At 42.9% G+C, this 15990-nt stretch overlaps 1 protein-coding gene across 1 annotated transcript in view; it reads right to left on the reverse strand.

Annotated features, from left to right (window-relative positions):
• The window catches only part of PTPN1 (protein tyrosine phosphatase non-receptor type 1), a 118455-nt gene that overhangs the window by 62564 nt on the left and 39901 nt on the right, over positions 1 to 15990 (reverse strand). Inside the window, exon 2 of the mRNA XM_030213587.1 lies at positions 236 to 326. Coding sequence (XP_030069447.1) covers positions 236 to 326 — 91 coding nt within the window. The remainder of the gene's footprint in view (positions 1 to 235; positions 327 to 15990) is intronic.

Consider the following 15990-nt stretch of genomic DNA (forward strand, 5'->3'; position numbering starts at 1 on the left):
TAATTAAAGAAAATAATACAGATTAAAACTTAATGTAGCTTGTAATCTTACATTTGAGTTGAAATTTTCCATAAAATGCTCAAAATATTCATGATCCCAACAGGTCATCCATAAGTATATTATAACAGAATCATGCCAAGGGACATTTTAATAAGAAATAAAGGAAACCCGAAAGAAGTGGCTTGCTATTTTGCATGCAATAAAGCGGTAAGTGAGCTGAAAACCATATACTTACAGGGGCTGACATCTCTATATCTGTTACGATTTTTGTTCTCAGGAAGCTTGGCAATTTTGCATGGAAAATCGCTGGCTTCATGTCGGATATCCTGGAATGAAGGAACAGGAAATATTTCAAGTCCCCAGCATCTCGCAAGACAATTACAAAGTAGAACTCAAAAGCAGTCTTAAGGTTTTTAATCTTCAAGTATTTGCTTTCTTTGGCATATCAGTCACTTCACTGGTTTGGCAATAACTATCAGGAGAAAAAAAAAGCTCATAATTCAGACTCACTTGTAAAAGGAACAATTTGTATTTTTTTTTTACAATATGCATTCTGAAAAGACCTGTTAATGTAGCTACACTGCACTCTTTATTCCGGCTGATTTAAGAAACTGCACTATCCACTGTGCAGTGCTTTACTTTGTCACTACTGCAAATTCTGTGCACTAAAGTACTCAGGGCCCTTTTTACAAAGTAGCAGTAAGACCAACACAGCTTACCGCTCGCTAAGAAGGGAGTACCACTGGGCTACCACAGCAGCCTGAAGGTAGCTCCCACCCCCAGTGCCCCATCACATCCAGCGCTACAAAAATATATTTGTTTTTGTAGCGCCGAGCGTACCCGACAGTAATCGGGCAGTGCTGCACGCTGCCTGGTTACCACTGGGTTAGAGCGGGAGCCCTTACCGCCACCTCAATGGGTGGCGGTAAGTGCTCCCCCCTGAAATGGCTTCACTTGCAGCACAGCCATTTCCTCAATAAAAGAAAGACCTACCTTTTACCCACTGCAGTAAAAGGGGGCCTCGGCATATGTCAAAAACACACGTCGACACCAGCGCAGGCCCCCCCCTTTTGCCACGGCTTGGTAAAGGGCCATTACTTTGCAAGGAGGGTTGTGGTGAACAAAAAAAAAAAATCTACACTCAACAAGAAGTGAATGGATGGGATAAAGTTTTACTTTTTTTTTTTTTAATGCTAACATATGCAAATGACTTCCAATGCAGCAAACCGCGCTACAAGCAAGGCACATTTTACTTATATTTTAGTGATTTCAGTTTTAATTTACGTCTATGAAAGTAAATCAGCATATCTGGGGACCCCCACAGCTGTGAGATTTGCACTCTGTAAGCCACCTCTTACTAGGCTCCCCACCCACCCCCCCCCCCCCCCCCCCCCCCCCCACACATTCCCCTGCAATCTGGTCCCTCATTGTTTAGGCTCATTCATCCACAAACCTGTCCCACACACATCTCAAATGCTACAAGGTTTGAGGTACGAAAGATTAGATTGTATGCCCTATGGGACAGGGAAATACCCACTGTACCAAAATGTAATGTGCCTTGAATGAATGAAAAACCAAGAGCTAAATCCAAACAAATACAGCCCCTTACCAGCAAAGCAAACCATTCCACCCACTAACCCACCTTCAAAACTCAATAGCACTAGGTGTTAAGATTTCCACATCTAACTACTAAGCTAAATCTATATCCTACTCATTCGTAATATACTCAAAGAAAAAAAATTATCATCAAGATACTAAAAAACAGTGCAAAAGATTTTGCACTTCAAGAACAGATATATTTAGGGAGTCTTTTACTAAAGATTAGCTCGAGTTATCTGCAGCAGGTCCTATTTTATTCCTATGGGCCCTGCTGCAGATAACTCGAGCTAATCTTTAGTAGAAGACTCCCTTAGATATATAATGAGTTGTTATAAGGATTTGGTATCTCTAAGTATCAAGTTACCTACGTGAATAAAATGGGACATCAAACACAGAACCCACAAATGCCAAATTCAATGCATTTTGTTGGTGAAAATGGTACTGGGTTCATCATCATAGTAAATAGTAGATGATGGCAGAAAAAGACCTGCATGGTCCATCCAGTCTGCCCAACAAGATAACTCATATTTGCTGCTTTTGTGTATACCCTACTTTGATTTGTACCTGTGCTCTTCAGGGCACAGACCGTATAAGTCTGCCCCGCCTCCCAACCACCGGCTCTGGCACAGACCGTATAAGTCTGCCCAACACTATCCCCGCCTCCCAACCACCAGCCCCGCCTCCCAACCACGGCTCTGGCATAGACCGTACAAGTTATCATCAAGATACAGTTTAGCAACAACATTTTCTAAGCTCTTCTTACATTGTCCCAATCATAAGGTTTGTTTTAAAGAGAAGTGAATTTTTTTTTTGATTTATTACAATTGCTTGTTTTGCTTCTATTAAAAAATCACTTTTGGCTTCAAGTCACCATTCTATTCTCCGCTACCGTGTACTGCCACCTGGAAGAGAAGATTTAGCTACTGACTGGCTCTAGGCTCTAGCAATGGTTCAGAGTGGAGTTTGGAAGAATTTCTATGTGGTTTGCAGATTCATTTTTGAAAGGAGCTGCCACCCTCCCCTTTCTCTCGTCAACTTTCCAATAAGCTGCATCTCTGTGGATAAAGCAAGGGGATATAAATATTTCATGATATCTAGTGTCCTCTTCTGGTATAGAATCATGAGAATTCCAGTATTCGTGGCACAGATCTGAATGAAATTGGATGAACTGCTGAAAAAGTTATTGCTAGGGAAGGAAGACAGGCATACAAATGTTACAGATCTTAAAGCCAATTTTCCTATGGTAAGCTAGGCAAAAATATGCATTTAGGATTTAGAAGTGAGCATTAGGATCAGCAGCAGGTCAAGTAAGGTCCTATTTATTAAGCTGCATTAGTTGTTAGTGTGCACTCATGGAATAGGTGGAGAACAGCAGAGACTGCAGCTTACAATTAATGTGACGGTTGTTACTGTGCATTAACTGTTAATGTGACAGATAATGCTACCCAAATAGGTGTAACTAACTGCAGAGAACATGATGCAGTGCAGTATGGGACATTTCATCTGTATTAACTAAATGGGAAACTGCTGAGGCATCCCTTACAGTTAAAACCAGATTTTGCAGTTAACTGCCAAAATGAATGTGCTAAAACCCTAACTACACTAAAATAAATAAGCCCTTCAATGTGCTACAGGAGCTTATAAGACTAGCTGAAAGAGCACTAACATTACACGATTCCGCTCACATTACTGTGAAAAAAGGGATTAGCTGGATTTCTGATACTGTATTATGTTAGTCCTACTACTATCAAACTGAGCTCTCTTTTTCATCAAGCACTGCCATTTCCTCCCCTCACCCTCCCCACAGGCAGTTTGAACTTCGTGGGTGTGGCTTGGATCTCTTTCAGGGAGAGAAAACTAACAACTTATAGCAGCAGCTTCAGAGAGCATTTTCCATCTCACAGATAGGCTGCAGAGAATACCTTCTCCTGCTTTAGACTTAGTCCCACCCACCCTACCCCTCTACCCACCCACCCCTAGAGTAACATGTCTTATATAACCTCCCTATCAACCCACTCATTACTTTACCTCACCCATTTCTATTCTTCTATCACCTTCTCCCACTACTCCAACCAGAGTTACACCTAATCACACTGACCACCCTTCAACATCTTCAGTCCTTCTGTGACTGTTCTCTTGTGCTTGACTGCTTAAATATTTTAAATGCTTTACTTTTTGTCTATTAGATTGTAAGCTCTTTGAGCAAGGACTGTCTTTCTTCTGTGTTTGTACAGCGCTGCGTACACTTTGTAGCGCTCTAGAAATGTTAAATAGTAGTAGTAGTAGGTTTCACGTTTCCTTATTGATTGTATTTATGTTATTTTACTATTTTTATGCTGTTAAGTTTTATGTTAAACTGTACTTGCTGTACACTGCCTTGGGTGAATGTGTTCATGCAGACAAATCCCAACAAAATTTAACACATCAAATGGGTAGAGGACGGAATTTGATGTACTGCCTTTCTATGGTACAATCAAAGTGGTTTATATTATTATAAATACAGGTCTCTAGTGGAACAATCTAAGGGCCCTGTTTAGTAAGCCGAGCTACAGGCATGCTTGTGTTTTTAGCACGTGCTAAAAACACTAGTACACCTTAGCAAACAGGGCCCCACGCGTTTATTATTATTATTTTAACCTGGGCCCTGGGCAATAGAGGGTTAAATGAATAAACAAAACAAACACTAAAAATATCTACAAATACATTAGAACAAACACAAACCTCCCGTTTACTAAGCTGTATCAGTGCTAGTGTTGCTTAGTAAACTGGGGGGGGGGGGGGGGGGGGAGAGCAAACAAAATAAAAAAACTGCTTAAATATACAACAAATATAAATACACAGCAATATAAAACAGATAATTGTACACACAAACATACATAACATTGCAAAAAATGTCTCTGTTTGCAAAGCACAACACATAAAATACCATACAATATTTATTCTTATATTCTGAAGAATATCAAACTGGATCTTCAAAAAGAATAAAACATAAGACTATTTTTAATTGTATTTCCTAGATATGACAAAACATTCATAATCTAACACTATAAAAGGAATTTTCTGAATAAATATGTCTAATTTCATAAGGAAACCTAAAGTCCTTCCTGCTCTTATGCACAATCATAAAGAGTTCTAAATTAGGGCAGCTCGATAAGAAAATCACATAGTAGCATAACAATGATGATACCTGTTACCGTGGGGGGGGGGGGGGGGGGGGGGGGAGTGTAAAATCAAACTGTCACTAGCACGCAGGAGCTTTACCCTCCCTGGCAAAAATATATGGCTGTCCTGTGTTATAATGGCGTTCTTTTCTCATTTTAATTTATGTTGTATAAATTTAGGTGACTGGCCATAGGGAAATCTGAAATGCAGGGTCCATTAAACTGGGCTAAACCTATCAAACGTGTTAGCATGACTTTGCCTAATGAAACTATTCTGCAAGGTCTGAAGTGGCCTCAAGGAATTCCCAGTGCAGCCAACATATAAGAGGTTACAATAATCAATCAATGGCAAAACTAAAGTCTGTGCAATTCTCCAGAAATGGTTAGCCAAGATATATTTTTTAATGCTTTGCACTGTTCTTAATTTACCATGTTTTGCAAACACCTCAAATTATTTTTATTTTATTCCTCATCATGGAATCGTTCTACATAGAATTTGAGTTGGGGGGGGGGGGGCAGAGAGGGGAAGATGCCAGAGACAGTTATATACTTACGAGTTAATAGCAAATCTACTGCTTAATAATTCCACAGTTTGGGTACAACTCATCTTAAAGCCAAGTTCAGACTGTGAGTTCTACTTCATCAACATTCAAACACCTAACCGGCTTCACAAGCAGAGGATAACTGGAGAACCCACATTTCTCTTTGCAAAAATACAGAAAGGGTGTACCAGTAGGCGGGCCCCATAGTTCCCCATCACCAACCAAAAAATTTAAAACACTAGAATTCTTGAGCACAGGACTATTCTAACCTTCCACATCTTAACTCTCATCAGATAAAAACTCTGTGCATGCTAAATCTGGTCAATAGTGCATAACAGATCACTACAACCAATCATTTTTTGATTTGTGGTTTTCTTTGCTTATGGACAGCTAGTTCAATTATAAACCGAGCCAGGACAGTGGTGGAATTAGCCTTCACTCTCACTACTAGGGGATTTTGTCCTGCTTTATATACCCACATACATACTACATAGTCCAGCCATTAGTGATCACCTTGGTAGGGTCTATGCACCAAAGCTGCTTCTGGAACCCTGCAATCAAGAATCCTGAACATGGCCACTAGGTGTCCCCCTTCAGCAATGATCTTGACTCCCTCCCAACAGGGGCTGTGAACACAGTGTCTTTGCAGCATCCCAGTTTACAGGATGTGGAAGATCAAACTCTGGGAACCTCTCACATGGAAACACGCATCACTACCAACAAGTTGACCTACATCACCTTCTTTATTATATTTAATCAATACAAATGTGATGGCATAGAATTTTAACCATGCTAAAGAATCAAGACCTTCCCCTGTCTTATAAGACATAGAATAATTCATTCTACACAATTTTAAGCGACTGATGTTTTCTCCAGGCGTTCATGAAACTGTTTGTAACTGGATGTGTATAAGAAACCACTGTCTTGTCTGCCAGCAGCATGCTGTTTAAAAACTGCTTTTTGAATCAAATAATTATTGCGAATTCCCTAAAACTTATAACAAGAGGAAATGGACATGAGTATACAATAAATCTTTCACCGGAGGTCAGAACAGACTGCAAATATGAGTATGGCACTTTCAACACACTGTAGAGGGTACACCATGTGCTTCATTAATTTATTTCACAATCCAATAAAAGCGGGTAAAAGAGGCTAACACATTGCTACAACACAATTTGGAAAAAGTGAAGGAGGCAGGAAGAGGCAGGAAAGCGAGTGTGGCAGAGATATTGCTGCAACAGAAGGAAACAAATGAAGCATGAAATGAACAAGCTGGAAAAGTGTGTACTCAAGAGTCAGGCAGGAAAAGGGTCATGCATTTTTTATACCACTCTTCTGTACTACAACCAAAGCAGTTTACATATTATATATAGGTACTTCCTCTATCCCTAAAGGGCTCACAATATAAGCTTTTTTTTGTACCTGGGACAATGGAGGATTTGGTGAATTTCCCAGGGTCACAAGGAGTAGCAGTGGGAATTAAAGCCAGCTCCCCTGGTTCTCAGCCCACTACACTAGCCATTAGTGAGAAAAGGAAGAAGAGTGAGAACAATCAAAGTATATTAGAGGTTCCATGCACAAATAAAGAGAGCCTACTTTCTAGGACACATATATGCATATCTAGGGTTACCATATGTCCGGATTTCCCCGGACATGTCTTCTTTTTGAGGTCGCCGTGGGGAGTCCGGGCAGATTTCCCTCGATTTGTCCGGGTTTCTCAGTTCGGGTCATCACATGACCTGTCCTGTCCTATCATGAGTATGCATGGGGTGCGGGCTGACGCCGGCAGGCAGGCTACAGCGTCTGTGCCTGCCAGAAATCAGCTGATCTAAAAAGTCATCTGCGGGCGGGCGGCAGCAGCAGCAGTGAAGGTGTGCAGGCAGGCTCCCCCCCCCCTCCGAATTTTAAAAGTCATTTCTTTCTTACCGTGTCGGGGTTACGGCGGCAGCAGGCCGGAAGCAGCAATGAAAAGCGCTGCATGCACGCTTCAGCCCTTCTTCCTTTCTCTCAGCTCTGGTCCCGCCCTCATTTCCTGTTTCCGCAAGGGCGGGACCAGAGCTGAGAGAACGGAAGAAGGGCTGAAGCAAGCACGCAGCGCTTTTCACTGCTGCTGCTGGCCTGCCGCTGCCATAAACCCAACAAGGTAAGAAATTACTTTTAAAATTTGGAGGGGAAGGAGGGGGAACCCTGGAACTCGGAGGGACCCTGGAACTTGAAGGGAGGGAGGGAGGGAGAGGGGGGGCCTGGAACTCGGAGGGAGGGGGGCCTGGAACTCAGAGGGAGGGAGGGCGGGCCAGACCACCAGGGCAGTAGTAAGGTAAGGGGAGGGGGTGTGTGATAGGGGGAGGGGAAATGTGACAGGGGGCGGGGCATGTGTCCTCCTTTTTGGGGGACAAAATATGGTAACCCTATGCATATCTGTTCATATACCTGAATTACTCAAATTCATCACGCCAGAATTCTGCTGAACACCCTAACATATGGACACTAAATGCAAGTTATTAGGGGTAGGGGGAAGGGGCTGTTGAGGGTTAGATTCCTTTGCTACTTACACTTGCAAATAGCAATCATATCTTGTAGTTGAGCATTTTCAGATTAATGGGCAACTAAGTCCTATGTCAATAAATTTAGGAAAGCATTGCCGTAAGGGGCAAAGGGGCCTTTTTACTAAACTGTAGTACAATGTACAATAACCTGGATTATTTTAATGCCCTACATCAGGGTAGAGTTGCAGACATTCAGTGCATGCAATTCATTCAAAATATCACTATTCAACTCAATCATGTAACAGAACTTCTTCGACAAACTCACTAGTTGCCCCTTTCACACAGTGTATTGTACAAAATATTACTCTTAAGTCTTTAAGATCCTGCATTCTAGCTTTCCTCTTTTTCTGTCACAAGTACCGTGTTTCCCCGAAAATAAGACACTGTCTTATATGAATTTTTGCCCCCCAAAATGCGCTAGGCCTTATTTTCAGGGGCTGTCTTATTTTTCGGGGAAACATCGGGGTTGGCCCGCCCGCCCGCTGTCGCTCCCGGAACTAACCTTAAACGCCTCCTTTCACCTTTGCAGCAAGCAGAAGCAGGGCACGCCACTCCTTCCTTCCGTGTCCCGCCCTCGCCTGATGTAACGTCCGTGAGGGCGGGGCACAGAAGGAAGGAGAGGTCTGCCCTGCTGCTGCTTGCTGTGAAGGTGAAAGGAGGCGTTTAAGGTTAGTTCCGGGAGCGACGAAGGGTGGGTGGGGGGGGGGGGGGGGGTGGCCTTGTCCGGCTCTCGGCGGCCCTGCTTTCAAATAAAAATTTGCTAGGTCTTACTTTCAGGGGAGGCCTTATATCTACCAATTCAGGAAAACCTCTACTAGGTCTTATTTTGGGGGGATGACTTACTTTCGGGGAAACAGAGTACTAGTCCCCTATCTCACAGGCTGCCATCTTAGCTCAAGCCAACAACTGCTCGTCCCCCAAACTTTCTTGTTTCAAGATGCAGTCATAATCCTCTCCATCCAGGCCCTGAAGGGGGCTACTGATGTGAATGGGAAACCTGGACTACCGATTCTTATTTTGATACATTCATCCTATATGATAGTATATTTGATTTAGCTATTGTAAACCACTCTGATGGAACCTGATAGTATAATAAAAATAAATAAATAAACAAACAAACAAACTTGGACTTTGCCGCGAGGTAGCTGCAAACTTAACTTGGCAACTACTGGGGACATTCCCAGAATTTGCTTTTATCGGTCCTGCATTAAAAAATGGCAAATACTTTGCTCAGAGTTAGTAGAAGTTAAATGATCCTCTGCTAACTACCAAAGCACTGATTAGCGCATGGTACTTGTGGCACCTGAACTACAAAATGCCAACCCTACCCATTCTCCGCCCATGGCACACTGCAAAGATACCAGTTACCATACATAAACCATGTATTGTGCTTAACGTGGTTTAGTAAAAGGGCCCAAAATGAGAGCATTTACATACTTAAAAGAAAAAAAAATTAGGAAGCTTATGTGGGTTGATCACTTGTACTTAAAGTACTATGAAACCCAATAAAGTAACAGTGTACATGAGTGTAAAAAAAAAAAAGTGGCCTTTATCACTCACAGGAAAAGGCAAATGAGTCAGCATAGGCAATAAGACAAAATAAACAGACATGGAGTTATACAGGAAATACGACAATTTCAAGTGCAAGTTGGTAAAATAATCTAAAAAGAAACTCTGTCCTGGGAGATAAATCAGTGAGAGTTTTTCATGATAGGAGGCAACACAATTAATTTTCATATAAATTGTACTGTCTTGCTTGAGGTCAAAATGAAAAAGGGCACTTTGTTAATAGCATCCAACCAGAAAACAAAATCTAAAATACAAATTTTCATTTAGCTGTACTAATAAACTATTCAAATATTGGTACACAATCTGGAAAACATACAGTATTGGTGAAAAATGTGGCTTACTGGAATGACAGATTTTCCCAAACCATGATCTTGCAGGATAAAAGCACCGTCAGTGTTTCTGTAAACTGGAATATGATACAGGTGGGACTCCAACTGGTTTATTTAAATTATGAGAACTATATAGACTTGCACGTCAGTTTACTGAAGAAATATTACTGCAAATCAAAGAGCAGAAGGCATAAGTGTTCATGATCAACAGGGAGGGCACGTTCAGATACTACTAAGTTAAGCATAGGTAGGAAAGCTAGAGGTCAGCTGCACCAAATCAAGAGTCTATTAGTATTACCAAAGCCCACATCTTACTCCTAAAATTTCCACTGGCGTGAAATTAAAAAACAAACATGCATTCAAAAACTGTGATGAGCCTTGAGCAGACAGAGTAAAAAGGTGAAATCTATTCATACCTGTTAACATCCTTTCATCAAGTCCTGCTAGACCAGTCCAGACCAATAGGCTGGGCCTCCCTACCAGCAGATGGAGACCGAGATACTAAGAGGCTCATTTTCAAAGCACACAGACTTACAAAGTTAGAAGGGTTACTAAAGAGCTCATTTTCGCAAGAGAAAAACATCTAAAAGTAGCATAAAGCAGCATTTGGATGTTTTTCTCACAGAAACGTCCAAATCAGTATTTTCAAAATCTATTTTTCAGACTTTTTCTATGCTGTTCTTCTACGGTGCATCCAAATCTCAAAGGGGCATGTCAAGGCCAGGATTTGGGCATTCCTGAGACTTGAATGTCTTGCACCTGGTGAGGCATAAGTTTCACTGTTCTGATACCTAGGTGGTGTTGGATAGTAAGAGCGACAGCCTGTCACTTTTGCTCCAAGCCAAATGGGAAAGCCATTTAGGTGTCGGGAATCAAATGGGAGACTTCCAGCGAGTAACCCCTCTCCATCATCTTCAGGACCCACTGGTTTGATGTGATGTGGGCCCACTCGGGGAAGAAGAGAAACAATCTGCCCTCACTTGCACCACTGAGGGACCCATCTCGTTTCGGGCCCTGAATGGAGCCAACCAAAACGGCCTCCCAGAGCTGGAGGCCTGAGTGGGAGCACGCTGAGCTGTTTGAAAACAGCTTGCGCCCCTGGAATGACCTCTGAAAACCAGGGAGTGCTAGGAGCCTTCTGCTTCTGCTCAGGGAGCCAAAGGGGCCTGGCTTCCCAATGTCCTTCACCAGCTTCTCTACAAATAGTAAGCTATTCAAAAGAACAGCTCATGGAGAAGCTTCTTGAAAGCTGAATCCACCATCCAGTGGCAAAGCTACAGCCAACGTTGGCCCATCACAGTAAAGCACACTGACCAAGAAGCCTCCCAAACCTCCTCATAACTGAAAGACGGAAAAAGTAGCACTCCCTCCCTCTTCCCGCATCGTCTCAAAATGACAATGCACAGGTCGGGGCTTCACTACCATAACTCCCTTATGTGGTAGTGAAGCCCCACCCAGTGCATCTCAGGATGCACCAGGCAGGAAGGGTAATGCCATTTTGAGGTGATTTGTGGGGGGAAGGAGTGCTACTCCCTCCCTCCTTTTTCGAAGCATGAGGGGGTTGGGGCAGCACTAGCCCACCAGGCTAGCCCATGGGTTGGGGGGGGGGATAGTAGGGGTTCCACTGGACCATCAAAGGGTTTTTTTTAATTTTTGAGGAAGGTGTTTTTGCATGTGAGGGGTAGGGGGTCTGGAGGTACACTGGACCTCCAGGCTCTTTTGTTTGAGGGGGGGGGGACCTGGAAGCATGCAAATGCATGCTGGACAGGGTCTTTCCGTTCCTCCCCAATGCCCTGGCAAACCCTGCCAGTGCCCACTGAGCATTGGGGAAGAACATTAATGGTCCTGTTTAGCATGCATTTGCACGCTATTAGCGTTCAGAGCCTGCAAACGTGTTACACTCGCTTGCCAGCTCTGATCCTAGGGCACAGGCAAATGCAGGCACTAGGCTGGCGCTGATGGCCTCTAGCGCCTGAGTTTGTCTTTGATCAGGGCCTAAGAAAGGAAAGAAAGAGAAAGAGACAGTTCAACCTGACAGATGGCAACACTCTTGCAATCACGAACACCGGATCCAGAGGCAGTCACGGAACTCCTTTCTGTAAGGCAGGCACCACAGATAGGATGGCAGATATTCTCCCTCTCAGGACAGCAGCGGCAGAGACCCCAGGCTGGTCAGCAGATGGTGGCTCTCCCTAGGCAGGGCAAAAGCAGGCAGGGTGGCTACTGGTTTAAAGAGCTATTAGTGTGTGGCCGGCTTGGCTGGCTGTAACAGTTCTTGCGCGAACTACATCAGATAACAGCCAAATAAACTGATGCCCTTCTTATATCTTTTCTTCAGGATCTGAAGAGTCATGCTGACCGATGACCAAATCTGGGGCTTCCCAATGTTATATCTTTGGGGCCCAGAAGCTCAGCTTCGGACACCATACTGTTTTCCTCCTGATCATGAAGTCCCCAGCCTGGTACACAAAATTTGTTATTCACAGTTAATTTTGCCTTAGTTAGCCTTAATGTGTCAGCAGTGTGTTTGAGGCCTACTGCATGAACAAGCCTCTGCATGGAAACTGACATGGCCTAAGTCTGTGAGAAGTCAGGTTCAGAATATAGAATAGTGCCTTTCTGTAGGGTCACTTTTGCCCCCACACAGTGTAGTGGATGAATTCAAGTACACCCATGCATATTCATTGTAGATATCCTAAAAACCTGACTGGCTAGTGTTCCCCTAGGACAGGTCTGGCAACCGCTGCTAAGTGATGGGGGAGGAAGAAGAGAAGTGGGATGAATGGTGGCAACATGGCCTCTATTCCTGCCAAATTCATCAGATCCACAGGCCTAATTGGAAGGTGCATCAGGAGCACCAAGACCCCTTTCGTCAGCTCCCCTAAAGCCAATGATGCTGAAATTGGGCCAGGGCTATTGCAAATTCAGGCAAAGGAGGTCAGTGGCAGTGCTGAGCCACTGGAACCCACAGATCACACAGTGCCGGCCGTCTGGCATGCCCCCATATGTGATTGATGCAAAGGTCTCCATCCCCAAATCTTGGACCTGGTGGAATGCCCTCTGAGAATCCCTGTGCTCACCTGCTGCCTTCAGGAGCATCAATCTGCTCCTTAAAGGTGTGTATGACTTTCAGTTTCTTTTCTGTTATTTTTTAAATACTTTATTCTCCTGACTAGTCCACTTGAGTACATAATAGGCTAAGACAAAACAATGCTCCTGTCGCTTTTTTTTTTTTTCATTTTAAACAAGACACTTCCTTTAAATATTTTGCAATTTCCTGCTTACTAACAATTTACATAGACATCATATGAACAATACTGGTGCCAGCAGGGTTCCCACGCCTGTTGGTCAACATTTTACAGGACCAGGACACTGTACCAGTGATTTCACAGTGAGAATCCTCAAAGGTAACTTTAAAACCATACAAGAACGTAAGTCCTTTGAAGTCAGAATGATTGAATATTTTAACACCCAACAGAAAGGACTTAACAAGGATCTGGGGTTCCTAGCCCATTATAAACCATAAAAGCTGTATTTCTCTGTTGATCACCCCACCCCTCACCTATCCACACCCATCCTGTTAGAATATCAATGATATGCTTTGATGTCCCCATGCATACCTCCTACCCACCCCCATCCTCCCACCCTGTCAAACTGTCATAGTAATGCTTGAATGTTTTCACTTATATACACTGTCAGCTAGCACATTTGCTTATTTCCGATCTGACGAAGAAGGGTAACCTTCGAAAGCTAATCAAGAAATGTATTACGTTATCTCCAATAAAAAAGGTATCATCTTATTTTCTTTTCCATGTTTTATTTTGTTTGATTTCTATTGATAACCTTAAAAGTGGACTAACACGGCTACCACACTCCTCTGCTTACTAACAGAAATTAATGGAGTAGGAGAAGGCTCGTTGAACTCCAAGAATACTTGGTTGTAGATACCTCAGAATTGGGCTGGGGAGAGTGCTGAAAATGACTGAAGCCCAAGAACAACCATAAGACTGTACATTGTAAACATTAGCTAGGATCACAAAAGACTGTTCAAAACATTGTGTTGCAGCCCATTATTTCTTTTCCTCTCTCTCATTTCCCTGGGTTCTTCTCAGGATTACTATCTCCAAATAGGTTAGGTTCATTTCTGTCACGGTATATGTAAAACTAACTCATAAGCCAGGGCTGGCCCAATACAACCTCAAATCTCCCATATTTACCACCAATGCTATAAATAATTGTGTTGTGCCAAAGATAGCGTCCTTCTGGAACTCAGAATACTTATAATAAACACTTGGAAATTTTTGCTAAACAAAAAAAACAATGACACTCAAAACAGTTTGGACTATTTCTATCTCTTCTACATTTTTCCGGTCTCTTATCTTGTTTCAACACAGAATAGTCTCCTGTTACTGATATGTCTATCAGCAATGTTGTTCTTGTGTTCTCCCATGGCACTATATTTTTCTAGCGTTGAGCTTTTTAATGCACTGGAATAGAAATCTCCTGTTCTTTTCTTTATGGCACGTCTGAGGTTTCAGAGGCTGACTAGATAACACCTCTGCTGCTATAGGTTTAGAAAGTAAAAATCTTTCAGGTATATGGTTTTGTCTTACACTTTCCTTGTGGGTCACTGAGTGCTTACATAATATTGTTTATTTACTGATACCCCAAACAAGGAAAGCAAAATATTCAATCACTGGTTCAAGCAGCATGTGAAAATCACAATTTTTGTCTTTGTGCCTAAATAAAACAGTTTCTAAAAGAAAATACACAAGAACACTTCTTTAAGCAGAAAGCTAGTTTTACTTTGGGACATAGATATGAAATAAGTTTGTTCATTCTATTGCCAAAAAGCTGTTGTGATGGGATCTAAGTCCTGTCCCATAGGAAAACGGGGAGGAACGAGAGAAAGAGGCGGGGAACCAACACCAAGGAATCAGCTTCAGTCCTGGTAAAGGGAGACAGAACTGGCCCTGTTAACCACAAGATCAATTCCCAGTAAAACATGTAGAACAGGGAGATCTCCTGACATTTACAGACAGGCCCCTGGCCCTAACAGAAACCAAAGATCAGGAGGGCCCTCCAACTGAATTGAAGGATGGATGGAGCATAAGGGAGAAGCTACTGCCCTTTAATAGAGGGAAGCGAGGGCAGCACTCAGTCTCCCTCTGAGACAGCTATGTTGAAGGAAGCCATAGGAAGATCTGAAGCCTGTAACATCCGATAGAAGGTATGGACTGTTTCCTTTTTACCTTTGGGGTTTGTTTTGTTGTGTATTTTTATTCTCCACAGGTTACCCGTTTTGAACATATTTTGAATAAGACTAAATTATAGTATTTTTCCAGCTAGCAGATGGATGCAGCTGCAAACGGAGCTACGTGGGTGGTGGCAGGTGGGCAGACCGGGACAGGGCCCGAACCCAACTCCAAATTATTTATTTTGGATTCTTTTTTTTGGTGTACCATAAACAAGTTTGAGATAAAGGACAACAATCTCCTGAATTTTTGTTTGTTTACATATATGGAACTGTCGCTGGAATTGTGCAGGGAAAAACTCCTCAGAGGGAAAAAGGCTGGGGCTGAGGACCCTCTGGGTAACCTGGCCAGAGACCGACTCAAAAGGGGGTTAAGCAGAGGTCCCTTGGCTTATGCGGTTATCTGTTTATTTGGAGCACAGATTTATGTTAACTAGAGCTGGAGGATTCATAAGAAGTTGTATGTAGTCACTTGGCCCACATCATTGGGTGGGAAGCGATTAACAAGTCTTAATGGATACTCAGTCCATGCTCACGAGTGGACCATGCCTGACAAGAGGCATCTCTTAAATAGTGTCAGTACCTGAAACTGAAATTCCAAATATATAAGCAAGAAGAGACAAGTCTACTGTTTGCCTACATGAGAGTTAGGTTTACAAACATTTCCAGGAAGGACCATCTGTACTTGCAACTGGTTTGTCCTACAGTATGTCCCTCAGAGAAATGAATATTGGGAACACTGGACAGAAGCGAGCCCCCCCCCCCCCCCCCCACCCTGAAAGAACCTCCTTCCCAAAGCCACCATCCCTGCCCAGGCCTATCTTGCTGATAAACTCTGGTGGTCTAGAGCAATGTTTCTCAACTGAGTCCTCGGAGCAAATCCTGCCAATCAGGTTTTTTAGGATATCCACAACATATATGCATGAGATAAATTTGTGTACCAGGGAGGCAGTACATGCAAAGTCTCATGCATATACATTATGGATATCC

Source organism: Microcaecilia unicolor, chromosome 8 (assembly GCF_901765095.1).
Source record: "Microcaecilia unicolor chromosome 8, aMicUni1.1, whole genome shotgun sequence".
NCBI lineage: Eukaryota > Metazoa > Chordata > Amphibia > Gymnophiona > Siphonopidae > Microcaecilia > Microcaecilia unicolor.